The sequence below is a fragment of the Thunnus maccoyii genome, chromosome 7, assembly GCF_910596095.1.
Source record: "Thunnus maccoyii chromosome 7, fThuMac1.1, whole genome shotgun sequence".
NCBI classification, from domain to species: Eukaryota; Metazoa; Chordata; class Actinopteri; order Scombriformes; family Scombridae; genus Thunnus; species Thunnus maccoyii.
Genome location: NC_056539.1, coordinates 30,904,621 through 30,932,061, shown reverse-complemented (window position 1 = coordinate 30,932,061; position 27,441 = coordinate 30,904,621). Strand labels below are relative to the sequence as shown.

Here is a 27,441-nt window from a genome sequence, read left to right as displayed (position 1 = left end):
TGTTGGAGCCACTTTTCTATCAGAGTTCACGTTCGAGGCTTCTCTCTCAGTGTTAAATTGAATACAGGGACTGAATTCAACGCTAACCTCCATCACGTTTTGCATTGTTTTCAATACTATGAAAAGAAACAACCATTACTTATCTTAACATGTATTAAAGACACATGCACAGCTGGTTTCCATCATATGTTTTCTTTAAACTACAAAAAAAAGAAAAAAAAAAAGAAAAAGTCTCCGGGGAGTTTTAAACTCTCAAACAATGCATGCTGGGAATTCCACTAATACGCTGATCGTGTTTCTTTTGAAACTTATTTTAACAAGTTGTGTGAACTCCCAGCAGTACGTTCATTCATGTGAGGTTAGCTCATGTTTTTTGAGTTCAGAGATGAAAACTAGACATTTTAAGTTGAATTGAAATGAATAAAACTTACATATTTATGTTCATGACAAAAGATTAGTTGATTCCACTAAATTCTTGTATGTTTTACAGTGTGTTTCTTCTTCTGCTTTTACTTTTTAAACTCTAAATGAAACCTGTAAATGAGCTGAAAAGGAGCAAAAACGCAACTAGAACAGAATGATTGTGACATTTGGCAGCGTGGCGCTAAATCAGAATTGATTTAAAATCATTATGTGTGCAGGTTTTATGCGTTTATGTGTTCAAAATTTCGGTTTGTAGAAAAATATGAATGCAGGTGAAAATTGGTGCAGTCTTTGTAGCAGCTTACATTCCTCTGCTACAGTGGGTTTTTGTTTTTTTTGATAGTCACACCGGGGGCAGCAAAGTCAGAAAGTTTCAGTTGGAGACATGATGGCTTTAATACAACATCAGAAACATGCTAAAGATGAACACATTGGTAAATTATGACTGATTACAGGGACAGGTGGGGAATGAAATATTAAATGTGCTCCTAGATTATTTAACTAATGGTTCTGGACGGCGTTTTAACAAACAGGATGTGGTCTTAAATATACACTCACCAAGCACTTCATTAGGAACACCTGTGCAATCTAATGCAATACAACAGCTCTGCTATAAACTCTACTTTTATGAAGCTTATACACTTTCAGGTTTTTGTTGACGTTGTCAGAAAGGTGATAATTCTACTTAACATTTATTATTGAGTTCGTAGTGGGTGGTGGTGTACTGGAGGGCAACTTATAATGCACCCCAGTACAACACCATCCACCATGACCTCAATATATATTGCTGTTAGCATGTTTCCATCTATCAGATTAGCAAAAACTTTTCTTGATTTACACAAAATTACACACAAAATTCAAATTTCTCGTCAAGCAGGACAAGCAGCTCTTCTTGCAGAAAAAACACTCAGATGTTTACTTTAAAATACAAAGATGTCTCTCTGGTGAGTTCACCAAAAACTGAGGTGGGGTGAAAAATGACCTACATATGAGCTCCTAACGGGATTAAAATGAACTGACCAGGGCAGGTAATGTTAAAATCACCCCACCTCCTCTAGAACGAATTCAGTTAACATCTGTCAGTGAGTTTCACAATAATACCTGGTTGCAATTTTGTTTTTTGATTGAAAGCAGTGAGACTTCTGTTCTTTATTTAGTTTTTTTTAACATTTGGACAGAAGGTACCCTCATGAACAAAAAGGAGAGAAAAAAAGAGAGAAAGAAATCAAAGTTCAGCGCCATTTTATAACTTATTTTAAGGTTAAAATCAAGTGTGAGTAACTCAACAGTTCAATTATCCGTCATTTCAATTAGTCTTGCTTGTCTGATGCTTCTGCAGCAGTTGCTCCTTGAAAACAACAGTCTCCAGAAGAAAAATCCATTTAGTTATAAGGAGGATTTGTTATCATTTGCTTCAGTCTGTCCCAGTCTGTCCTCATCTGAACCTCTTTTAATAGGCATTAGATACAAAGGAAACAACACAACTGTCATTTCCTGTATTTGAAGTATAGTGTTAACACTGTGAAGGTTTCATAAGGCAACGCATAACAAATGTATGCACTCCTTTTACTGTAAGGCACTGTGGAGAATAGTGTCAATAAACAGACATGAAGCCAGGCGATGAGAACACATAAATGTGCGTCTCTCTTTCTTTAGTTGGCTAAGAGAAAGTTGCTGTTGTTGGAGCTGCCTTTTCGGATTTCTGTGACCAGGTTGTGGAGTTTCTCTGACAACGCCACCTGGTGGGAAGAGAAGGAAAAACACTGGGAAAAGAGATCTTTGTAAGAATGCAGAGTCATGTCTGTATCTGTGAGAAGGTGTGAGGTGTTCTGTTTTTGCTTTAGCTAAAGATCTGGGGGAGGGAAGAGGGTGGGGGGACTCACTGTGTAAGAGTCTGGTTCCTGCAGTCTCTTGTGTCGAGGGTTCAGAGTCTGCAGGGAGCCCTGGACCTTTGCTCTAGTTTCTGCAGCGCTGCACAGAGGGTGTGTGACCTACAAAGTGTGGGAGACACATTCATGAAGACTAAACTCCAACACAGTAGAGTCCTGCACTGATGTAGACTGTGTTTTATTTCCTCCAGGACATTCAGTATCAGTATCATGACTTTTAAGGCGTGATTGATGTTTTTGCTGTCGTTATCCAAATCGTGTCCCTAAACGCCACACCGCTCCTGCCTGATGCCTTCTTCAACTTTAAGGAGCACAATCTACCAACCATTAACTTCTGTCCTATGCTTCATTTCATTCATTTCCCACAATGCCTTTCTACAACCACCACAAGATGTCCCTGAACTCTCTGTTTTCAGATGTGGTTTATGCCTGTAGGTGGAGAGACAGACGGTGGTTCAATCCAAATTGTAGACCTTTAGGGGTGTGTTTCCATGAAGTGTATACTGCTGTCCACAACAGTGCTCATGAACACGTAATACAGACTTCTAGTCCACATCTGCAGTGGTGGAAACTACTGTACTTAAGTATAGTTTTGAGGTACTTGTACTTTACTTGAGTATTTCCATGTGATGCTACTTTATACTTCCACTCTACTACATTTCAGAGGGAAATATTGTACTTTCTACTCCACTTCATTTATTCGACAGCTTTAGTTACTTTTCAGATGAAGATTTGACACAATGGATAATATAACAAGCTTTTAAAATACAACACATTGTTAAAGATGAAACCAGTGGTTTCCAACCTTTTTGGCTTTTGACGTCTTACAAAAAGCAGTGTGTAGTCGGGGTCACATTTCACATGTCTATGAGTTGTTAACAGCTCCACCAAATAGTGATTTTTCCCTCTAAACTTCTCACATGCTTTCATTTCATTAAATGTTCAAATGATCCAATATTTCACCAAAAATCAAAGATTAGAGAAAAAGTCTAAAAACTGAAAACAGATTTGTGTTTCAGAACTTTATTCTTCTTCTTTCCTCTCCCATTAATCATCTCACCACCCCTCAGATTTATCTGATGACCCTTTGGAGGGGCCCGACCCCTAGGTTGGGAACCACTGGACTAAAGTAGCTAACTGTATATAAAGTAGTGTAAACTAGCTCCACCTCCAGCAGCTACAACAGTAACATGCTGCTCTAACACTGATGCTTCACTATTAATAATCTAATGATGTCATATATAATAATATATCAGTCAGAGGGACCAAACCACTACTTTTACTGCAATACTTTAACTACATCAAGCTCATAATACTTATGTACTTTTACTGCAATACTTTAACTACATCAAGCTCATAATACTTATGTACTTTTACTGTAGTAGGATTTTCATGCACTACTTGTAATGGAGTATTTTTACGTTGCAGTATTGGTACTTTTACTTGAGTAAAGGATTGGAGAACTTCTGCACTTCTGGTGGACACTTCACCAGACTTTGCTCCAGATGATAACCCAAAAGTTAACAACAATATGTATGTGATGATGGAAAAGAAACAACAAGCATCATAAAGCAGCGACTAGTCTACAAATGTAGGTTATACTGTGATAATATCAGTCTCTGGATGGTCGTGCTTCATCCTCACCTGTCCTTTGGTAAACGCTTCCTGGCGCAGACAGGTGACCTGAGCTGGAGTGACTGAGACAGAGGTGTTATCACACCCCAGAGGATAGCAGCTCAGTGGGAGTCCTGCCTCTGGAGGAGACTCCACTGCCAGACTCACCAGGTCCAGAAAAGGATGGCCTGCAGGAGAGGAAAGAGTGGGAGACCGTCAATGCGTTTATAGCCACCATGAGGCTGTAATCACTCTTTAAACACCAGGAAATAAAATAGCTGGATGGAGTAAAAATAGAGAAAAAACTGCTGTCTTACTTCTTCACCCCTAGTAAAGATAATACAGAAAGATTGTATGAACGGTGGGTTTATACTCTGTATGGTGACTATTTCAGGACATCTCAGACTCAGCTTGTCAGGCTGATTTCTACATTGTCAGAGTTGACTCATCTGTCATGAGTCTAAGCTGAACTTTGTCAGCCAGAGAGGCTCTGGTTTGTTTCCTCTGGTCTAAATTAGTGGATGACTTAGTAAACTTGTTCCTCTTGGTTCTGTTTCTTGTTACACAGGAAAAAACTCAAGCAAATCATCTGCTCAAACTAATCGCACCGAGGGGGAACGAATCATACTACAATTTAACCAAACTAAACAATACAGCATTGAAAACACCTGAAGGCTCAGTTTGAATGCTGACATCACCACAACAGTCCTACTAGATGAACTGAAAATTAATCAGCAGCTGTTTTGATAATCATTTTTTTTGTCATTTTTCAAGCAAAAATGGCAAAAATGTTTTGGTTCCAGCTTCTCAAATGTGACAATTTGCTGCTTTTCTCTGTTTTACATCATTCAAAATGAATATTGGATTTATATTTGGACATCTGTAAAAGTTACTTTGGACTCGGGGAAACTGGGATGTGTGTTTATTAATACAGCAGATTAATTGTTAGTTGCAGCTCTAGTTAACATACATCCAGTACATTCAGTAGCGCTTTGATGGCAATGCTGTGCAGCTAAAAAACTCTTCACATTAATTCTCACCCTCACTGTCTACTAGTCTGTAGACAGCTTTCCTCCCGGGGACGGTGCTCTTCTCTGGATCCTCACTGATCTTCATCCTGGGCCTCCCCCTCACCTCCACCAGCTAACGCACAAACAAACACAACACCATGACAGAAGAAGTGAGATTGGATCATTTGGATTGAGTGGTTCTTCTTGTTTGTGCACTTTTTGTGTTTATTAAATCACCTTATACACACAACCTAGTGAGGGTTGTTTTGTGCAGGTGACCAGATGTGTTCCAACACCGACCACGTCGATCTCATTCTCCTGAAACAAAGATACACACGTCATCATGGAAGAGGATAAAAGCCCGGAGCGATTCATCATAAACCATTCTCCATGTTTGGTCCCTTTACCTTCTTGTTGAGCTCTACCATGCTCTGCTCTGAGATGTTATTAGTCCCAACGATGATCAGTGAATCGAAGGTGGAGATGGAGAAACTGTAGAGACGGAAAAGCCTCATTAGACATAAAAAGTGTACTTCAGACATCCGGAGGAACAAAATCAACTCTCACTGTAGGTTTTTAAAGACATACTGATGCACACATGTAGCATGGCACCTCACTCACTGCTCGCTGCAGAGTCTGAAGAGACGACGGACGTCGACCGACTGCCTGCAGAGGTCCCCGCTGTCCAGACGAACTCCCACCGGCCTGTAGCCCAGTTCACACAGCGCCAACGCCACGGCGCAGAAGTTCAACACACCACTGCTGAAATAAGACACACACACACACATTACACCACATGAGCTAAAACAACTCTGAGACTGATGGGAAAAGTTCTGGAAAACTGAAATTCCCACTATTTTCTAACAATTATAAATTAAACATTTACTGTTATTGATTAAAAGATCAACAGAATAATCATGATGAGAAATGAAAGTATTAATTAGTTGCTCTCTCTCTCCGTCCATGTTTCTTGTCTATCTCTCAGGGTTTCTGCAGTGTTTACCAAGGGAAATGTAAGACTTTAAGACCTTTTTAATACCACAAAGAATGCAGGTTTAACACCTGCTTCACAATCATAAAGTATGAAAGTATGACCAGCAGGGACGATATGGCAAAGAATTACTTATATAACAATATATAACAATAACTCCTAATGATTCAAATAAATCAAAGTTACCTGGACGCTCGTAAGTGGCAGAAAATGGATGAACAGATTAACCAATTAAAAAATGATTAATTCATTTACTTTCATTCAAGTTTTTGCTTAAATTGACACTTGTCTGTTATGAGTGGATGAGTTTCCTGTAGCTAATGTAGCTGCAGTAGTGACAATGTTTGCAAGTAAACAGCTTCTTGCAGCAAAACCCACTGTTGCACCAGTCTCACTGGTAGTTTATAGATGTAGAACGTCTCCCGACAAACACACACAAAAAAGTTAGTCACTAATGTTACTGTCTACAGGAGGAAAGAGGAAACATTCAAGACATTTGTAAGTTAAATTTCAGACTTCCTAATAACTTCTAAGACTTATTTTAAGGGAGCTGAATTCAGTGCAACACCTGATCTCTACACTCACTGTAAAATAAAGGCAAAAATAAATAAATATATACACAGTCTTTCATTGTGTCCATCTTGGAAACTGTGAAAAAACCGTGTGTATTGGTACAATTACCAGTCCTGATATAATAATAATAATAATAACTGAGGCTTTCCAGCTCACTGTATCACTAACAGATACTGTTCACTTCTCAAGGCCTCATTGATTCAGTCTGCACTAGTGACTCCTTCTGGTAAAAAGAATTCAGTGCAGCAAAATCCAAAAACATGATCATGGGTCACTGCTGTAGCACAAACATTACTTATATTTAACAAGTGTGAATATGGGGTAATAATACATTGATTTATATTTGAGTGAAATTGCAGGAATGTGTGAAGATTAAAGGGCAACTTCACTGATTTTACTCATCAAAGTCTGTTTCCAGGTGTCGGGGAAATACTACACTGCATATGTGAAAAAAAGTAGTATAAAGCCTTTTGTGTCTCCAAAGGGAGCTGTGGTATGTGAAGTTTGATAAATTGCCTCAAGTGATGTCACTTGAGTCAGCGTCAGTTGGGGCTGAAGACTACAAAAATTTGGGGATGTTGAGTTAGAAAGAAGTGATGTCACCAGACGTCTGTAGCTCCTCATCTCTGCTGGAGGCTAGCAGCTCCATGCTACATTAGCCCATAGTAGCATAACACACTCTAATCTGTACAGTTGAGTGAAGCGAGTTGAGTTGCATTGTGGGTAATGTAGGAGGAATTAATGAAGAAGAATTAATGTAATAAAAAAATGTGACATCACTGTTTCTGCTGCATCAATTTTTATCCTTCTTTTAAAAACACGTCCATCATGAGTCTGACATGTTATAGAAAATCAACGCTACTCTTAACATTTGTGTAGAGTTAAGCTGAGCAGTAAATACGCTCATGCAAATGAGGACACACATCAACAACCACAAAGTCAACAGGAAAGATCATATGATTCTACAATGAGTGAGAGCTTGTTTGTCATTCATCACAAGATAAAAGCCTTGATACAGAGCCTCAGCGGAAACTGTCGTATGTATTAGAGTAGTTACCAGCTGACACTGTAGCTGTCAATCACAGGAAGGAAGTTGTGAGGGTAGGCGATGGCGTAGGACAGGAAGGCTGCCAACTCGCCCTCGCGGATCTTCCCCGGCTCAGCACCCAGAAGCTCACAGACACGACTCAGCCAGCCCTTCGTCAACGAGATGAAGTCGACTGGGTCAGGCTCCCCCTTCACTGCCACAAGAGTCTGATTGGGAATAAACAGAGACATGTTATTAATTCAAATTTAATATTACATGTAATAGCTGTTCAGTAAAATCTCAGATGTCAGAGTGTCTTTGAATGCACCAAAAGTAAGTAAGAACAGTCTAACAGCTGCAGCACTACACATGATAACATTACTTTTCTCCCCTTTTTCTTCCAAATGTAGACCGACCGATTCCCTGCACTGCAGTCATCACAGCTAACGACACTGAAAACTACACGCTTCCTCCAGTTGACTCGGTCCCTTCAGCTCCAAGTGTGGAGCTTCATTGGGGATCTAAGTCTTTCTACACATGATAACCAGAAGAACTGCTGGAGCCTTTCTTTGCATGTAAGCAGAGTGTATCGCTCAGATTTTATAATGTGCCACTGCACTGCAGTTTAACATAATTTGAACTTGATGAAAACAATGCTAAGAGAGTGATGAGAGTGAACTAAAAGCTAAACAATGAGCTGAAAAGAATACAAACATGACAAACACAGAGGTGTTTTACTCCTGGGCCACAAGTGCTCCAAAGATAACATAACTTTGTTGAAGAAATAAGACAGATAACGAAGAAGTTGATGGATTTAAATGCTAAAAAAACATTTCAAGTCTCTCAAATCATTCTGTGATGACAACAACTGAACCCAGCGGCTGCCAGAAAGGTATGCTTTTGATAATGATCAAAAGTAATGTAGGAATCTGCGATGGTCCTTAACGATGATTGGACAAGAGAACAGATACTCACCTGTGGCCACACCTCCTCTAGGGAGGTAAAGGAAGTGACGTATGAGTGTGCCATGGTTCCTGCGATGGGGATCCCGAACAGGAAACCAGCCTGAACATTACTGGTGAGATCAAACCCTGAAAGACAGATTCAAGAGTAAAATGTACGCAGTCTTTACAGAGTGAGTGTAAGAACATGAATTTTTGAAAGACCACACAGGGTTTACCTCCGATATGTGTGTATCGTGAGGCGGTGAGCCCTCCATCTGGTCCCTGAGCCCTCCTGAGGCCCATCTCCAGCAGCTTCCTCCTGGGGCCGGCCGCCAGGCGGAAGCGGGCAGCGTTACTACACACCAGACTATCAACAGAGAGAGAGAGAGAGGGACTTAGGAATATTTAGTAGATGGTGCTGTTTTCTGACCTTCCAGTGACCCATGAGTCACAAAAACTGACCCACGAGTCACAAAAACTGACCCACATGTGTGTTTTGTGGTCTGTAGGAAATCTGGCATGCAGGGGGTGGAGTCATGGCTGGAGTTGAACATGAGAAGAGAAAAAATCACTCTTGAAGGACAGAGCTCAATGCACTGCAAGTCAAGAAAACACATGCAAATAGACAAAACACAAGCAAATTAAGAAAACATCTTCATCACTTTGACAACACATGTGCAGTGAAGAACACGTCTGGACACGCTCGTTGTTGGTTTGTGACTCATGATGTTACTGAAGTCGGCTATCCGTCAGTGGTGTTGGAAACTGAGCTAAAGCGGAAGTGTTTTGGGTTTATTTTAACATTGTGATCACATGTCCAGACGTGTTCATCACTTTTAAGTGTCCTCTGGAAACACTCTCATTGTGTTGTCTGTATTTGCAGAAGATTTATCGTCAAATTGATGTGATCGATGAAGATGTTTTCTTAATTTGCTCGTGTTTTGTCTATTTGCATGTGTTTTCTTGAGTTGCAGTGCGTTGAGCTCTCAGGGCCACCATAGCGTCTGCCCTTCAACAGTGATTTTTTTCCCTCTCTTGCTCAACTCCAGCCGTGACTCCACCCCCTGCATGCCAGATTCCCTACAAACCACAAAACACACATGTGGGTGAGTTTCTGTGGCTTGTGGGTCATTTTTTGTGACTGGTGAGTCAGTGGAAGGGCAGAAAACAGCACCATCTACTGTGATCAGTCAGGTCAAGAAATATTCCCAAGTCCAAATGAACAGAGAGGAGCGGGAAAGAAACTGTTGTTTGTTGTTAAAACTTCTGTTACATTACACAAACCTCTGAACATGGCTATAAAATAATAATAATAATAATTTTATTTGTATAGCACTTTTCAAACTCAGAGCAAAAAGTGCTTTCCATAGACAGCATAAAAGACAATCACAAATATAACAAGTAAAACACAAGAACAGCAAAATACAAGCTCACAATTAAAAGACTATAAAATAAGTTAAAAAATAAATCATCCAAAATAATTGAAACTATTAAAATAAACTTAAAATCAGGTGGTTGCACAACAGACTAGCTGTCAGGAGAGAAGACAACAGGATTTAAAAGCAGAACCAGTGTCAGCAGACCAAATAATAACTGGAAAACTGTTCAAAAGCTGAAGATCCAGTACAGCAAAAACTCGATCACCCTTTGATCTTAACCTGGACTCTGGAACAACTAGCAGGCCCAACCCAGCAGATCTAAGAGGCCTTTCGGACAGTAAGGGGTAAAGAGTTCACTGATGTACTCTGGTGCCATGATTTTAAAATGGATTCTAAAAGAAACTGGTAACCAGTACAAAGACGCTAAAACTGGAGTGATGTGAGAAGATCCAGTTTGGGTCCAGGATTCAGGAGCTGTGGCAGCTGAGTCCTGATAGAAGCCACCGTGAAAGACAAGTGTGTAACCACAACCCTGAAAATACAGGTTGAGGGCAACGGAGCTGAAATAGTTTATACACTTTTTTGCTTTTATTTGGTCCATTGATGTGTGTAAAATGCACACAGATGATCAATTATAAGAAAATGTTGATCATTCAGTCACCACCTTAAATAACCTTTAAAACTGTTGTATCTGCTTCAATCTGTTTCAATACTTCATTTAAATTGTGATACAGTAAATGAAATATCTCTTAGGCCGGCACCATTCTATCAAATACAGATAATCTAGATTATTGGGTTGTTTTTTTTTTTACTGTGTACACATTTCCACATAATTCAGCCTGACATACATAATGTATTTATCATCTCTGGACTACTTTAGTTCCCAAATGAAGCACTATTAGACTACAAACACTTGTGCACAACATGAAAACAAGGAATCATGGGTTGGTGTAGCAGAGTAGAGGATATAAATTGCAAAGAAATGTACATTGAAAAATGGAATAAACTTTGTGTCCCCCCCCGATGGTAATAGTGAGCCTTAAAACACCAAATATACGGTGATGAAATATTTAGTCAATTAACTGATTAGTCTAGAGAAAAACTGACAAAAAATATTCATCAATAATGTTGATAATTGATTAATTTGTTTGCCATTAATGAAGCAAACATGTAAACTTAATATCTTTGGGTTTTGGACCAATGATTGTACAGAACAAGCTACTTGGAGAAGTAACCTTTGGATCTTGGCACTTATAACAGGGCGTTTTTCACTCTTCCTTGACTATTCATTGCAAAGAACATAATGAATAGATTAATCAATAATGAAAATAGTCATCTGTTGCAGCCCTACAAATACACGTGACTACCTAATAGTGACCAAAAGTCACCTCTTACACAAGTCCACACTTTAAAATATATATATTTGTATTCATTATAATCACAGAACCAGCTGGTTAATCTGTGTTGGTGCATTGAGAATAAAATCCTCTCTTACAGTTTATATTACGATACTGACATTTATTATAGTATAATAAATCTTCTGGAAAATCAATTGAGAAACTCTTTTTTGGCTAATCCAAAAACTGAAATATCTGACAAGTCAAGATACTTTATCACATTGATATAAAAATAATAAAAAAGTTAAATATTGCGACATTGGCCTCAATGACCTAATTCATCCAGAGATATCAGAGAGACTAAACAGTATAAACAGTGCAGTAAATCTCTGACAGTTGACAAATTTATATTGTCTCACAGTGTATATCGTCATATCTCCCAGTGTGTATGTGTGTGTGTGTGTGTGTGTGTGTGTGTGTGTGTGTGTGTGTGTGGTTACCTGGCGTAGTTAACCAGACACAATAAACTGGTCTCCAGCAGTTGGACCACAGCCAGCGGACCTGCCACCTCCATCAGAGGCACCTGCAGATGTTGCACACATGCAACACAAGTTACATCCTCCATTGACCACCTACAGATCCTGACTGTGACCTTTGACCCTCAGTTTCAACCCCCCCCCCCTCCCTCCCTCACAGCCCTGCAGCTCACCCTGGCAAAGACAACAGTGCCTTCTGGGACGGAGCGGAGTGTGACACCTGAGCAGTCAAGGCCTCGCAGGAACTGGAAGAAGGCCGGGTCGGTGGTCGGGGGCAGGACGGAGCGCAGGAACTCCACATCTGGATCCACAAAACACAACCTTAACACAACAGCCGTGTAGACCGACAACCGAGAGGGTGTCCTTCATCCTAAAACTCATCACACATGTGCTCTTATACAAGCACATGGGTCCTCCATGTGTCCTCGCTCCCTCACATGTCCCGTCTCACCACACACACAGAACTACAATTATAAAGCTAAATCTAATAACTTTCTGTACAGTTAATCTAATCTGTAAGGTTTTTTGAAAGGTTGTGACTGTGATGACGGTTCGACTATGAATGTGTTGAGTGTGGCCATGTGCAGCTCATGAATGGCAACAACAGCATCAGTACAGTAGAGTTTGTGGGGCATTAACGTACTGTAATATCTTCCTGTTCTGAACATTGACTGCTGCAGACAGAGGCGGAAAGTGAAAAGTACAATTACTCCAGTACCTAAGAACACTTTTGAGGTGCTTGTGCTTTACCTGATTACTGGTATTTTCATTTTATGCTGCTTTATAATTTCTCTCCACTACATTTCAGAGGTTAATATTGTATTTTTTGTACTCAGCTACATTTATTTCATTTATTTATTTATTTATATGTTATTCATTTCCATGTTAATTTTACATACAAAACTCACAAAATGAGATGTATTATTATAGATCAACGTCCCCTATAGTATGCAAAATAAGTCAATTTCAACTACAACATTAAAATGACGCTTACATGTTAAATCAGCAGTAATAATAATCCAGTAAATATACAATAATAATGTAACAAAGAGACCATTCTGCATCATCAGTATGTTTACTTTTGAAACTAATTGTATTTTGCTGGAAAGAATTCTGTACTTCAGCTTAAATAATAGTTTGAAAGCAGATCCTTCATGCATAATAAAATGTTTTTACACTGGTTTTCACGCTTATCTGAATATTTCTGTCACTATTGGCTGCTTGAAGTTGTGGGAAGTAACTTAAGTGTACTTCTGATTTTCTGATACTTTACTTGACTTTTTCCATTTTATGCAGCTGTGTACTTCTACTACACTGCGATTAGCTTTTTACTCCACAACATTTATCTGACAGCTACAATTACTTTACTGATAAGGTTTTATATACAAACCATATCATATTATAAAGTACTGCAGTTTGTCAAATGTGAAGATTTTAAGCTTTTTTTGTGTCACACATGATGGTAAAATATTTGGATTTTGGACTAAACATGAACAAATATGTCACTTTGGACTCTAAGAAGTTGTAACGTGCATTTTTCACTATTTTAATTATAGTGAAAATTATTATTATTTATAAATGCTGATTTCATGTTATTTATAATCTGGTAATATAATATATTTAACAATGTAACAGTGAAAAGGCTATCGTGTATAATGAGTACTTTTATGTCAACACACATTGCTAAGATTTATGTACTTTTATTTAAGTTTTGAATGCAGGTCATTTACATGTAATAGAGTATTAAACTACTTAAATAAAGAATCGTTATATATTTCAGTATTGGCTGTTACAAGAGCTACAATACGGTTAGTTGATTAATCGATCAACAGAATTAATCACCAACTATTCTGATAATTAATCATTTTGAGTATATTTTTAAAGAAAAATACTAAAATTCTCTGATTCCAGCTTCTTAAATGTGAATATTTTCTGGTTTCTTTAGTCCTGTATGACAGTAAACTGAGTATATTTGGGTTGTGGACTGTTGGTGAAGACAAAACAAGATATTTTAGGCTGCATCTTGGGCTTTGGGGAACACTGATCAACATTTTTCACTATTTTCTGACATTTTATAAAACAAACGACTAATCGAAAAAAACACACAGATTAATCCATAATGAAAATAATAATTTACCACACTATTACACAACTATAACAGCTAAATGTTTGAGTTCTCATTAGTCATAACTGTTTAAAACTGGTTAAACTCTCTTCTATCCTGTTTTATATCTCTGTCTAACTAGTCTGAGCGGACTAACTACTTGCACAGATCAAACTTTTTTGGTATGCAGTATGTGCCATTTGGCCTCACGTACTACTGATCCTTACAGCACATTAGAGATTACGGATGTGTGCTAAAGTTCAACGCTAAACGTCAAAGTTCACCGATATATCCCACCGTACCCGTCGTTCACGTTTTCCTCACGGGGGTCGCACGGTGAACTATTGCGCAACCACAGCGGTATGCGTAACAGGAGTTTGGAGGACGCAATGTCACGTCCATGTGAGGAAAAATAACATACTCATTAAGAATTTCAGTAAACAGCAACCGTGTTAATGTTTATAACAGAGATAATGAAGTAAAGTTGACTTACTAACCTTCGTCTGTGAAGCGAAAGCTGCGCAGGAACAGCAGACAGTCGTGCAGCCCGGCGAACAGCGAGAAGCCGCCGCCGAACGGATTGTCCCTGAAGAAGAGCTCGAACACGGCGGGCTCCTGGTGCCGTCCGGCCCGCCAGTACGCGTAGGCCATGGTGAACTGGTACAGGTCCGTCAGCAGCGGCGGGACCCGCTCCCGGATCGACCGCTCCATGAGCCCGCATGTGTTGCTGGACGGCGCTGCCATGTTATTCAAACCCTGGTTCCAGGTTCACTGATGCCGAGATCTCTGGGACTTGCAGTTCTCCGCAGCCACACTTGACTCCTTCAACTTGAACTGCAGCAGAAACTGAGCGGAGCCCCAAAGGCAGAGCAGGCGTGATACCTTCTGCAGTTCCAGTTTCAAATGAAGCTCTCCAGTTGGCAAATATTTTCTTAGATGGCGTATTTATAATCTAATCTAACCGGCCTTCGCTTTCTCTGGACAGCAGAATTCAAAAATGTCCTGACCAGGTCACGCGTCGTTTAACAGATTCATTTGGCTCTTTTTTTTTTTTTAAACGATGAATAAGATGAATGATATATACTTAATAATTACCTTTTCCAAGAACCATAATCCATGCCGTCCCTGGATGTCCTGGCAGAGGGCCGGAAGTATTCAGATCCTTCAGCGTAAATAGTGATCCAAATAAATGGCTCCTTGTAGGGCGCTGAATAGTAGATCAGGTTAAGCATATTAAAGGACAGGTTCACAATTCTTCAGGTCTGTTAAAACAACAGTCAGGAGCCTATCAAATCAAGTAGATATCTTTCAATGTTACAGTCTTTTTAGTGCCAAAGTCCCTCTTTTTGTTACTATACTTCCACCACAGCTCAACAAGGAAACACAAAGAGGGAATTTGATGCTAAAGAGACTGTAAACATGTCAGATATCCACTTAATATGACTAACTCAGACTGCTGAAGCCTCATATAAGCTTCAGATAAACTTTTAAATGCATTTTTGCGAAAAAACGACTGTAATGACCTCCATCACTTACATTGAAAGCACATTTGGATCTTTTAATAGCCAATATGAATGGGAGGAAAACCTCTTTCTCTGTTCATATGGACACCTGACTGTTGTTTTAAAGTTGTGACCCTGTCCTTTAAGTACACTAACAGGGTGATGTGGCAAGATCTGCAGTAGAAATGTGACCTGCAACATTTCCTGTCCATGATGTGACACAACAAAAGAACACATGACCTTCAGAGTATCTCATTTATTCAAGACGGATATTTCAGTTACCAGAAACATTCCTGTTCTTATTCACAACATATTAACATTTCATAACTGCTACTTCTTGCACTAGCTGATCTATCTTACCTGTAGCCACTGTAGCTGTTATCATAAATAACGTTTCTGTATTTAATGTATTATTCTAAGTGCTTTTGTATTTTGATGTACAATCACATGAACACTGCTCTGCTCTGACATATTTTCATGTTTCTGATTTTTGTCTTTAAATGTGAAGAAACAGAAAACACATTTTAATATAAAAGAACATCTTTCAGGCTCTACATCAGTAGTTCCCAACCCTGCATCAGAAATCTAACATGTTTTCACATGATAAACAAAATAGGAAAGAAAAGAAAGACACATTCCTTCTACACACAATTACAGTGTGTTTATTTCTGCAGATTTGTATCTAATCTTTGCTTTTTTTTCTTGTGACATGCTGAATAGTTTAATCTCTTCAGGACCTTAAAGATGATTCAAATGAAGGGAATGTAAAGAGAAAAAGCTTTGTTTGAGAGGTCTCAGGCTAAAACAAGGTTGGGAACAACAGATTTAGCCACTGATATCCAGTCCAACAGTCTGCATCAAATGTTAAATATGACAAATCCACTTCTCACAAGTCATGTGACTCAAGGACACGCTGGCCCAGGTTTCAATCAGTAGCAATCACACTGTGATCACAAGCATCAGTAGTGTATTTTCCTGCCGTCAGGATGAAAATTCAATGATTAAGGTGCATTTTTAACCTGTTGGGGACATTATCCGACTTCTCCTTCCTGCCCGCTGCCCTCCTCTGCTATGGGGAAGCTTCCTGCGAGCTCATTGGTCAGTTTGTGTTGCTTCCCTCCCCACAGGAAGTGTGTAGGCTGTCCTGATTGGCCCTGCTCCGGAGCGTAAACAAAGAACGGGCTGAGCTCGATGGCCAGAGCCGATCGGACCAGGCCGATGCTGCCTGTGCGCTCTGAGCAGGGGTGGTACACTCGTCCGCTGGCAGGATGCATGTAAATCGCCTCCGGACGGAAGGGGACAGTCAGCTTCTCCGCCCCGCCGCAGTACGACAGCAGCTCCTGGTCTCCCATGATGCCCTGCGGCCCTGCGGGGCTCTGCAGCAGGTGGGTGAAGACCACAGGTCGGTCATCGCAGCGCATGAAGTTCCTCTCTCTGCCACACAGGGACACGAAGGGGAAGTCCTCCTGGTAACGCCCGCTCTGATTTAAACGCAGACGACTGAAGAAGAAGACCAGGAACTGCTTATCTGATAATAAAGAAACAGATGATGAAGAGTTGAAGGCTTCAGCAGTTTCACACTCAAACTCTGAGCCTGTAAGAAAACATTCTTTATTTTAGGGGTTCACAAGCCAAAAAAGGTTGTGAAACATTAGGTTTAGTCAACAAAGTGCCACAAAAGTAGTGAAAAAAGCTCATTAAAGTTTCCCAGAGAACAATGTGATGTCTTTAAATGTCTTGTTTTGTCAGATAAACGGTCAAAAATCAAAGGATGTTCAGTTTAAAGTGACATAAAAATAGAGAAAAGAAGCACATCCTCACATTAGAGAAGCTGGAACCAGAGAACATCTGGTAAATTGTTTGATAAACTGACTAAACTATGAATCAGATATAAATCGCTGTCTATCAATTATCTGATCAACTTATCGATTGTCTAATTTTTGTTAATACTAAAGAAGCACATCTACCAAACGTGCACTGTTCCTTTATGATTAAGATTTCCATAAAATACTTTTTAAACGTTTATATGTGGAGGTCTAGTTTATGACATGTTAACAACACTTAAATCTAAATCTACTCTATGTAAAATAAAAACTGTGCGTGTGTATTGACGTATTTTTACCTTTGAAGCACGTGACAAAGTTCTTCACTTTAGTGTCATCCAGGAACAGCTGGAAGCACAAATAAACATGTCATGCAAGGACAAGAATTTAATGTGTATTTTTAAATGTTTTGTTGTGTGTCAGCTTCTACACTCACCTGTCCCTGGTGGTCAATATAGTAGAAGTATTCTCGGATGCGAGGCTCGGGGCTCTGGCCCTGGATATATGTAGCGGCGGTCCTGAAGGCGGTGTAGCCGGCAGGCAGGCAGCGCAGAGCGGTCAGACTCCTCCAGCTGAGAGTCGCAGTCCGGAGGAACAACATGGCCGCGCAGAACCGCAGAGTTATTTTATTCAGATATAAACAGGAAAACAGAGCGACCGGAGTGTCCGAATGACAACCGGTGTTTCAAAGCAAGTTCCTACTCAAAGACGATGTTAAATAACCCAGAACTTTCCCTCATGTTGTTGTTTTCAAAGATGTAACCCGGAAGAGTTTCACTGCTGAAATATCTGAGTTTATTATTGACTGCTGCCACCTAGCGGACAATGATGACACTTTAATGTAAATATGACACTATTTAACACAAATTTAATATAATAACATAAATATGGCATCCTGTGTCATTCTTCAGTCATATGCATAATATATTACTTGTGTTACATAAAATTTATATTTTATTTTTTGACAAAGCCTCATGCTGGATTGAAATAGTGTTCTTTTTTCTAGTATGTGTTTAATGTGTAAATTGATAGGATCATATGAAAATGAATGAATTATTTATACAGGTCTATTTAAAAAGTCACATTTCAGTAGAACTTTGAGGTATTTCTGCTTGTGAGTTTGCAAAAAATATTTAAAAAATATAATAAATTCAACCAGTGAGCTTGAATTTGTCTATGATCTCACATATTATATCACTAATTGAAAATGCTATCAAGCCACAGTCACTGCTATCAAAAACGTAATGGCTTCATTCATTCCCAAAAGTTTTGACAATGTTAAAAAGACAAACAGTTTCCTCTTTTAAACAATATACATCATGTGAGCCAGTACAGTTTTACTAGTTTACTAAAGGAGATTTACAAGGATATTATGAGGAACCTTAAAAGGGATTTTTAACTTTGTAGCATATTTGTAGTCAATCCACATTTCTTCTTATCCATGGAAAAAAAACTATTAGCCTGCAGGGTTGAGTCTATTTTTAGAGTGAATTACACCTTTTATATGTTTGCCATTTAAAGATTAACTAAACATAACTCCACGGGGTCATTTTTAAGTTATCCTGTATAACTAAGGGTGACATTTTATTAACTGAACATGCCCCATTGCTCAAACCAGAGAACTGAAGTCCTTGTGGTGAACCGGGGATTTATGATAATCCTAAACTGTTTGTATTACGATATGAAATTCCTCTGATTGTCAAACAGATTAGATTTAGACTGCATGTTATTTTGGGAGGTTTGTTTTGGTTTTATGATCAATGACATTACTCTCACTCCACACTGCACATCTTTATTACAGTCCTGGAAGTCTGTCTGAAACATGTTTTTAGGTGTGTGTTGAATGCTTCATATGTGTAAGACTTATTATTTTCCAGAGTAAAACAGTAAGGTTTTTTTAGTTGGAAGTAGCAAAAGAAAGCCAGCAAGAAGCAAATTATATTATCTTGGAAAGAGATATGACATCATTAGATTATTAATAGTGAAGCATCAGTGTTAGAGCAGCATGTTACTGTTGTAGCTGCTGGAGGTGGAGCTAGTTTACACTACTTTATATACAGTTAGCTACTTTAGTCCAGTGGTTCCCAACCTAAGGGTCAGGCCCCTCCAAAAGGTCAGCAGATAAATCTGAGGGGTCGTGAGATGATTAATGGGAGAGGAAAGAAGAAGAATAAAGTTCTGATACACAAATCTGTTTTCAGTTTTTGGACTTTTTCTCTAATCTTTGATTTTTGCTGAAATATTGGATCATTTGAACATTTATTGAAATGGAAGCATGTGAGAAGTTTAGAGGGAAAAATCACTACTTGGTGGAGCTGTTAACAACTCATAGACGTCTGAAATGTGACCACGACTACACACTGCTGTTTGTAAGACGTCAAAAGCCAAAAACGTTGGAAACCACTGGTTTCATCTTTAACAATGTGTTGTATTTTAAAAGCTTGTTACATTATCCATTGTGTCAAATCTTCATCTGAAAAGTAACTAAAGCTGTAAAATAAATGTACTGGAGTAGAAAGAATTTCCCTCTGAAATGTAGTAGAGTGGAAGTATAAAGTAGCATCAAATGGAAATATTCAAGTAAAGCACAAGAACCTCAAAGTTGTACAGTACTTGAGTAAATGTGTTATCTTACGTTCCACATCTGGAGTCAAGCATCAAATCCTCACATGGGAGAAGCTGCAGCCGCTGACTATTTAGCATATTTGCTTGGAATTTGACTAATCTTTGCAGCTGTAGTTGGTTGATTTAACTGAATACCACAGGCTTATTCAATAAGCCAGTGGTTTAGAAAACATGAGTTTATGAGCCATTATCAGAGCAAGCAGCCTACATATTATATTGTGCCTGTGTGAAAGTAGATTCCAGTGCAGAGCAATATTGTTGAGTTGAACACAACAGGCTCTTCAGAGCTGCAGGGAGCTTCATGTAAATCACTGGACTGACTGAAGAGTCACATTCCTCCACAACACAGCGACAGACAGACAGACTGCTGCTCACACTAAAAGGCGAACACCCCCTAAAACAGACACCACAACAGACAGAGGCTTCTTTGGCTCCACGGATGGGACTGACATCACACAAAGCGGCTGATTCAGACGCGCTGGTAACGGCTTGAACTCCGTCCAGAAGAGATAAACGCTTACAGTGAAGCTCCAGCTGTGTGTGAGTAGAGAGCTCTTCCACATACCTGTTAGGTATCTCTTCCGCCTTCCTCCCCCTCCTCCTCCTCCTCCTCTTCAGGTAGGGTGGAGCTGTTTCTACCTGGACTCTCACAACAGGCAGAAGACAGGATTTAAGATCCAATAATGGCGGTATAGTTGGACTTTATCGTGCTTTCATCGATATCGACTTAACAGTAAGTTTAAAATTGACGGTTAGTTAACGGTCGAAGTGAGTCTGCGCACTCATAAGGCTAACGTTTTTTAGCTAAATAACTAAACCAGCAAATTAATGACGGTTGTTATTTTTTCACCATTTTTGAAGGTACAAACCTGATCCAGGTTTGATTAACAATAAGTTTATAAAGCTTGAATTGTAAGCAAAGTCTCTGTTTGGTTTGTTTTTCATTTTAAATAGTCTTTGCTGATGGTAGTTAATAACATACGTTAACGTTTAAACGTTAGCGAACGTTAACAGCAGCTCGAGCTCCTCTCAGGGAAGCCTGTTTTGTATCATTAACGTTAAAAAAAAAAGGAAAAAAATATTCCTAAAATACCTTCTCAGGTCACCATTAGGTCGTCTGCTGTCTTGTTATGTAAAGTTGGGCAGTTTATATGTTGTTCAAAGGTCATTTTTTTCTCAAACGGATCGCTTTCAATCTACAGGTATGAGCCAACCGCCCCGTTCAAACCGGGGACACCGGGAGAGAAACGGAGACCACCGCCAGTACCGAGATGACAGACGGTCATCACCCGACAGGTGAGGTCAATATAGTTGAAGTTTAAACAGCTCAATAGTTTTCCTTTTTAGACAGAATTATAGTAGGTCGCTCGACACTTTGGATAAGTGTCATTCGACAGAATCGACGATTTCTGACGTTTTTTTCGTGTAATGCACCTGTATTTTGTAATGTCGCGGACACCGTCATATTTTGTCGCGCGATGTGATTGGATAGTGTTACTAACGCCGCCATGGAAGTTGTAGTTTTCACTGAACTTGGTTATTGATCTTCTGGTTTGTAACTTTAGATAACTTGTAACATCGTTGTTTAATTAGTCCCGGTCGGGATGGTATAATGTTACTAAACAGGCCGGCTGGAGGACAGCTTATGGTTACCATGGAGACGACCGAAACTGAAGCATAACTTGAAAACGTCGCGCGACACTTTAAGTTCTGTCGAGCGACCTACCATCTTAAAATGTGTGTAATATTTTCCAACCTCTGTTTTTATGGTCTTATTATAGAAAAATATACAATATCTAGACAGAATCTCAATTCGAGAGTTCGTTGAAAACATTTAAATAGGCTATATATTTTTAAAATTCAAATATAATTTATATTTTTCAGATTTCCACAGACAATAAGTGACAAACCATGACAGTCAACACACAATACCAGGGCTGTAACTATAATGAATCAATACTGAATACGACAATAATGAATATGCACATTTAACACTGATGACAGAACCTCTTCACATCAAGGCGAGACCATAACGTGCCTGGATGTAGGGCTGCAACTAATGATTGTTTTTATTATTGATTAATCTGACGATTATTTCACAATAATCCATTAATCATTTGGTCAATAAAACATCAGAAACAATGCCCATCACAACATCTTGGAGTCAAAGAGTCCCACAATAGTAAATTTACAACAATGTACGACCAAGAAAAGAAATAAATTTGTGAGCCTTGAACCAGCGAATGTTTGGCATTTTTGCTTGAAAAATTACTCTAGCAATTATTTGATTATCAAAATAGATGCTGTTTAATTATGTTGACCAATTTTGCAGCAAAAATTCACAAAATTTTCTGGGTTCAACTTCTCTTTGTTGGATTTTTAAGTCTTCTGAGATTGTAAATGAAATATCTTTATGTTTAAGACTGTTGGTGGAACAAAACAAGCAATTTGAAGACTTCACTTCTGGTTTTAGGAAATTGTGACAGACATGTTTGACCTTTTGGACATTTTATAGACAAAACTATGAATCGTTTAATTGAGAAAAGAATTAGTTGCGGCTCTTGTATGAATTCTTAGATAAACTTAAAATATGACAGTTAACTATTGTTTATTACAATTTTATGATCAACTAGTAGGTTATGTCAGAGATATAAATACAATATTGACCTGAAAACATAAACTAAACTTAGAGAAGATTCAGTTCTGTAACAGCACCGAGTGTTCCTGTTTAAAAGAAAATCTAAATCAGTGCAAAATAAATGTCATTTCAGTAACTTCTTCTTGTGTCTCTCTCTTCCAGGTCCTCCTCTAGACCTCCGTACTACCCCAGAGAGACCGACCACCATCCACATCATGTGCGGGACGTCCCACGAGTGGAGCACCATGAGTCCAAGTGCACACACATATGCTCCAGGAGAGGTGAGACAGGATCAGAGTGGAGGTTTCTAGGTCAAATGAACTGAAAGCTCTTCTGAAGGAGGTTGAGTCTGCTGCGTCACAGGGCGCACTTTGGTTTCACTCTGCGGCTCACAGCTTCTTCCCTCCATGAATACTGGTCAGACTGGTTTTCTTGTGTTTACAGGCCTGTTTTCAGAGTTTAGGCTTTGTTCCTTTGATGAGGTGGAAAGCTGATCACCTGATACCTGAGTTTAATAGAGGAATGACATGTAACAAGAGTAGATTCCTCTAGAAATGTTAATAACATTTTGTACAGAGCTGAAGCGAGTAGTTAACTGACAGCAATTCTGATAACCAGTTAAGTACAGTTAAGTATTTTGTGGTTTTCTTTTTGATATATATGTGAATTGATATCAAGTGTTTTTAAGATGTGAGCTTTGGCCCCGAGAACATGTTTATGACACTTAAATGATTCATCTGTTAATTGTAATTTTATACTAGAGCTGTTTTGAAATCTCATGGAGTAAATCCAAGTCTGGAGTCCTTCAGGGCAGGTCCATGCTGAGTCACAAGACTCTCATGTCTCTGAATGTTGACCATTAAAGTCAGAAAAAGTTTTCTTGGAAGGTTTTGCTTTTAAGTCTTGAGTCAAATCTTTAAATATTTATGCTTTCAAATCCAGGGCTGCAAATAATTATTATTTAATGTTATTGAAACAGGTCTTGTGGTTTGAGCAGGACTGCAAGTTCTGAGATTTTCAAATTCTTGGTCTTTAAGGGTTTTAGGGATTTATATAATTGTTTATAACTTGTGTACAGGTTTGAATAAATGTTCTCTTATATCAAAGTTTGACGTTATAATGCAATATTTAGATATTTCAAATAAAGCAGGACTCTGTACAGTTCCTGATCCTGCTGTTTTGGTCTCTACTCAAAGTAGCTGCTGATCAATTTTCTGTTTCTCGGTTGATCGACTGATGCTTTCAGCTCTGGTTAAGTCTCACAGCGCTCTGTGTGTGTCTGACCAGTACAGAACATTTCAATTTTGTTTTATTATTTGTTCTTACATTTATCTTTCTATTGATTAATTGGATGGTTCGGCTTATTAACTGATGTTTTCTTCCTAACTTGTGTCATGTGTTCATTAGGCATCGTTCTGATCTGCTCCGTACTGACCAACGGTCTGGTCCTGATCTGCTTGGTCGCAGCTCAGATGGTGACATCAGGCATGTCGTCCATGGCCGGGTTGGGCGGCTTCAACATCAACTCCAACTTTAACCTGCAGGGCACCGAGCTGCAGCAGGTGCGAGAACTGGACATGCAGTACAGCCAGATGAGAGCGCCGGGCATGTACGGCGGCATCCCCTTCAGCCTGACCTTCGGGGTCGTCTCGCTGCTGTTCGTGGTCGCGGGGAACAAACCCCCCCACCGGATGTCCCGGAAGCTTCTGTTCGGAGCGCTGGCGTTTCAGGCGGTGGGGGCGGTGGGATATGTTGTGGCCGTCGGCCTCTACCTGCACTTCGTCATCGGGGTCAACGCCACAGAAGTGTGTAAGCGGCGCGAGCGGCTGTACTTACGCAACGGCTACACCTGGATGAACTGCAGTGTCAGCGGGGCGGACGCGGCTGTGGCTCTGTTCGGGCTCATCACAGCCATCCTTTACACCGCCGGGACGGTGCTCACGATCCAAACGATCCGAAGGGTGAAGCGCTACCTGAAGGAGCGTAAACACCGGGAGCAGCCTCGATCCAAACCACAGAGAACCCCAATGAGGACTGATACCACCTCTGTGTGAGCAGGACTGATGAGGACGGACTGAAGGACGGTTCAGACTACAAGACTGCCACCATGATTTACCTTTCACACACAAATTTAGATACAAAAACCCTTAAAGGAGAAGTTTACAATTTGTAAAGTCTGTCTTAAAACAATCCACTGTTTTTCTTGCTGTTCATACTGGACATCAGATGACTCTTTCTTAATGCGTTTCCAGTAAAAGTGATACTTATACTGGGGACAAAATCCACAGTTCTTGTCTGGAGATATCTGGAGATAATATGAGGCTTCACAAGTGTGAGTTAATCAGATAAAGTGGGTATTTTTTTGTACAAAACTCCCTCTTTGTGTTTCCACACAAAGCTGTGATGTTGGGATCGTAACAAAAGGAGAATATTTTGAATAAGACTGAAAACGATTCAGGGCAGGTTGGAAGATAGTGACATGGACGCTGAAGCTTCATATTATCTTAAAATAAACTTTTAAATACATTTTTGCAGAGAAGGAGGACTTTGGTGGATTTTGTCCCTCATCACTTACAGTTAAAGTTCTGCATTAACAGCAAGAAAAACGTGTCAGTGTTCGTGAGGGCACCTGACTGTTGTGTTAAGACAGTAGTCCAGTAGTCGTCAGCTGTCTGTAACTCTACTACAATCTGTCAAACATGTTTTATTTTATTGTAGCAAACGGAGGAGGAGGAGGAGGAGGAGGAGGAGGAGGAGGAGTGTCATAACACAAACTGCTACTGCCAACCTTCTGGTTGCCTTTTACAATCAGTTCGAGGACATTAAATCCTTTTAGAATCAGTTTTAAATTCATTTGTTATTAGTTTACTCATTTTAGCTCACTACGCTGATCTCTAGATATTTGTGTTGTGGGCTCACTCTGTTCAACGTCATTCTGTAGAAATGGAATGAGATTTCTTTACTCCATTACAACCTTATTCGTGGCTCGTGTAAATCTCATCTGTGATATTTTTACGTCTGCAAACACCGCGTGTGTCTGGAGCGAAACGCATCAAATCTGCACCTGAATAACTTCACTCGGCCCCACGCTGGCTTCCTGCACGTTTTAGTCGAATGTCACAATCATTCGCTCCAGTCGTGGATTTCTCCCAGCGGAATAATCTCGTAATAAGAAGACGTCATGTGAGATGAGTTGTGTAGTTTGTTCACCTTCACGTTATCGTAACAACAGTCTGGGATGAAACAGGTCTTGTGGTTTGAGCAGGACAGCAGCTCTTCAGGCTTTTATTTAGTTAATTTTGTATGTTGGATTATATGACTGTGTGCACTGAGATGGATTTATATCAGTGTTTATAACTTGTGTACTGGAATGAATTAATATTTTTATATCAAAGTTTGACTTTTTAATGAAGTTTTGATGTTGCAGCTAAACTGTTTGACTCCTCTGAAGATTTTCTTCTTAAATAAACCTCCATCAATGTGATATTATCTGAGACTTCTGTTTTTTTTGATTGCAACTGTGATAAAAGCGCCTACAGGGGGCACCAGACCTCCGTACTGGTCCTGTCCTGCTGGTTTGGTCACCCTTTGTCCCTCTCAGAGGCTTCCTGCCAACCATGACATCACTGCTGTGTGTCCCCTCTCTGCTGTCACACAATGGACCACACAAACACAAGAGGACACACCAGTGATGTAACTGTTGGACTGTTCAATCATAATTACTAACAAAAGAAATTCTCCAGAGTGAGGTAATTATCCAACTTCTAAATTTATCATTCCAGAGAACACAGTGTGGTGATTGTATCACGACAGCACGACCGAGGCGACGTGACATTAGTGGAGGGAATTAAAGTTGGTTGCTTGTTGTTGTGCAGCTGCATGTCATATTTTAACCTCGTATATTTTTAGCTCAACCAACTCACCAGCTCATCACTCTTAGTGGTGGAAAGTATCTCAGGGCCTGTACTTAAGTACAATTTTGAGGAACTTGTACTTCACTTGAGTATTTCCAGCATTTGATGCGACTTTATACTTCCACTCTACTACATTTCAGAGGGAAATATTGTTCTTTCTACTCCACTACATTTATTTGACAGCTTTAGTTACATTTCACATGTCTATGAGTTGTTAACAGCTCCACCAAATAGTGATTTTTCCCTCCAAACTTCTCACATGCTTTCATTTCAATAAATGTTCAAATGATCCAATATTTCAGCAAAAATCAAAGATGAGAGAAAAAGTCCAAAAACTGAAAACAGATTTGTGTATCAGAACTTACTATTAATAATCTAATGATGTCATATATAATAATATATCAGTCAGAGGGACCAAACCACTACTTTTACTGCAATACTTTAACTACATCAAGCTCATAATACTTATGTACTTTTACTGCAATACTTTAACTACATCAAGCTCATAATACTTATGTACTTTTACTTAAGTAGGATTGTTCATGCAGGACTTTAACTTGTAATGGAGTATTTTTACATTGCTGTACTGGTACTTTTATTTAAGAAGTGAAGTATAAAGTAGCAGTACGTGGAAATACTCAAGTAAAAGTACCTCAAACTTGCACTTAAGTACAGTACTTGAGTAAATGTAGTTATGTAGACTTGTAATCTGTTCAAAACACAACCTGTCATCTATTTGTAGTGTCCAGAACTTCAACTTTCTTGATGAAAGTATGAAACAGTCAAGTGAGAAACTGATTTTTTTTCTGTGATTTGAATGAACTGATCCTTTAAAGATCCTCTCCTGACAGCTTTTAAGACTGTTTAAGACTCTGCTTTGAATAATCATTTGCTTCTGATATGGCTTTAAAAAAAAATCAGAATCCATGATTGAGTTGCGGTTTCACAAAGTTACTCATCAGTACTTCCCCCCCTCAGTAGATGAATGAAACAGACTGCACATGCATCATTCTGCACAGTGAAACTCAAACGTCCAACTGAAAGAAGAAGAAGAAAAACACATTTTTGAGTTGAGTTTTGAGTCCCACCCCCCCAATCACTCAATCAAAAAG

At 39.3% G+C, this 27,441-nt stretch overlaps 3 protein-coding genes across 7 annotated transcripts; 1 reads left to right on the top strand and 2 right to left on the bottom strand.

The window, feature by feature from the left end:
• Window positions 1-1,557: 1,557 nt before the first annotated feature.
• On the bottom strand, window positions 1,558-20,979 carry naprt (nicotinate phosphoribosyltransferase). Of its 2 annotated transcripts, XM_042416240.1 has the most exons (16): window positions 20,871-20,979; window positions 20,343-20,423; window positions 14,923-15,034; window positions 14,325-14,673; window positions 11,897-12,024; window positions 11,688-11,770; window positions 8,708-8,838; window positions 8,503-8,618; window positions 7,558-7,754; window positions 5,558-5,698; window positions 5,344-5,428; window positions 5,174-5,254; window positions 4,967-5,069; window positions 3,957-4,114; window positions 2,307-2,414; window positions 1,558-2,162 (listed from the first exon to the last, which is right to left on the bottom strand). In XM_042416240.1, the coding sequence occupies exons 4-16, from the start codon at window positions 14,569-14,571 to the stop codon at window positions 2,076-2,078; spliced, it is 1,665 nt and encodes a 554-aa protein (XP_042272174.1). In that variant the 5' UTR covers window positions 14,572-14,673; window positions 14,923-15,034; window positions 20,343-20,423; window positions 20,871-20,979; the 3' UTR covers window positions 1,558-2,075. The 2 variants fall into 2 exon arrangements, with proteins under 2 accessions (XP_042272174.1, XP_042272173.1); XM_042416239.1 differs by having other exon boundaries at window positions 14,325-15,034; window positions 20,343-20,416.
• c7h8orf82 (chromosome 7 C8orf82 homolog) lies at window positions 15,571-20,005 on the bottom strand. Its single transcript, XM_042416247.1, has 4 exons — window positions 19,788-20,005; window positions 17,589-17,724; window positions 17,452-17,500; window positions 15,571-16,857 (listed from the first exon to the last, which is right to left on the bottom strand). The coding sequence occupies exons 1-4, from the start codon at window positions 19,853-19,855 to the stop codon at window positions 16,361-16,363; spliced, it is 750 nt and encodes a 249-aa protein (XP_042272181.1). The 5' UTR covers window positions 19,856-20,005; the 3' UTR covers window positions 15,571-16,360.
• On the top strand, window positions 20,090-24,854 carry si:ch211-191a24.4 (uncharacterized protein LOC100150331 homolog). 4 transcript variants are annotated; one of them, XM_042416245.1, is made up of 4 exons: window positions 20,090-20,317; window positions 20,980-21,073; window positions 22,578-22,696; window positions 23,823-24,854. In XM_042416245.1, the coding sequence occupies exons 2-4, from the start codon at window positions 20,982-20,984 to the stop codon at window positions 24,467-24,469; spliced, it is 858 nt and encodes a 285-aa protein (XP_042272179.1). In that variant the 5' UTR covers window positions 20,090-20,317; window positions 20,980-20,981; the 3' UTR covers window positions 24,470-24,854. The 4 variants fall into 4 exon arrangements, with proteins under 4 accessions (XP_042272179.1, XP_042272177.1, XP_042272180.1 ...); XM_042416243.1 differs by having other exon boundaries at window positions 20,094-20,510; XM_042416246.1 differs by lacking the exon at window positions 20,090-20,317 and adding an exon at window positions 20,519-20,638.
• Window positions 24,855-27,441: the final 2,587 nt, after the last annotated feature.

Excerpts from the sequence above, each read along its gene's own strand:
- c7h8orf82 (XM_042416247.1), bottom strand. The coding sequence starts at position 19,855 with ATGCTAAATAGTCAGCGGCTGCAGCTTCTCCCATGTGAGGATTTGATG. Across the intron at positions 17,725-19,787 it reads CTTGACTCCAGATGTGGAAC|CTGGAGGAGTCTGACCGCTC; the intron begins GTAAGATAACAC and ends TGCGACTCTCAG. Across the intron at positions 17,501-17,588 it reads ATATTGACCACCAGGGACAG|CTGTTCCTGGATGACACTAA; the intron begins GTGAGTGTAGAA and ends TTGTGCTTCCAG.
- si:ch211-191a24.4 (XM_042416245.1), top strand. The coding sequence starts at position 20,982 with ATGAGCCAACCGCCCCGTTCAAACCGGGGACACCGGGAGAGAAACGGA. Across the intron at positions 21,074-22,577 it reads AGACGGTCATCACCCGACAG|GTCCTCCTCTAGACCTCCGT; the intron begins GTGAGGTCAATA and ends TCTCTCTTCCAG. Across the intron at positions 22,697-23,822 it reads ACACATATGCTCCAGGAGAG|GCATCGTTCTGATCTGCTCC; the intron begins GTGAGACAGGAT and ends TGTGTTCATTAG.
- naprt (XM_042416240.1), bottom strand. The coding sequence starts at position 14,571 with ATGGCAGCGCCGTCCAGCAACACATGCGGGCTCATGGAGCGGTCGATC. Across the intron at positions 8,619-8,707 it reads ACGATACACACATATCGGAG|GGTTTGATCTCACCAGTAAT; the intron begins GTAAACCCTGTG and ends TCTGTCTTTCAG. Across the intron at positions 4,115-4,966 it reads CAGACTAGTAGACAGTGAGG|GCCATCCTTTTCTGGACCTG; the intron begins GTGAGAATTAAT and ends CCTCTCCTGCAG.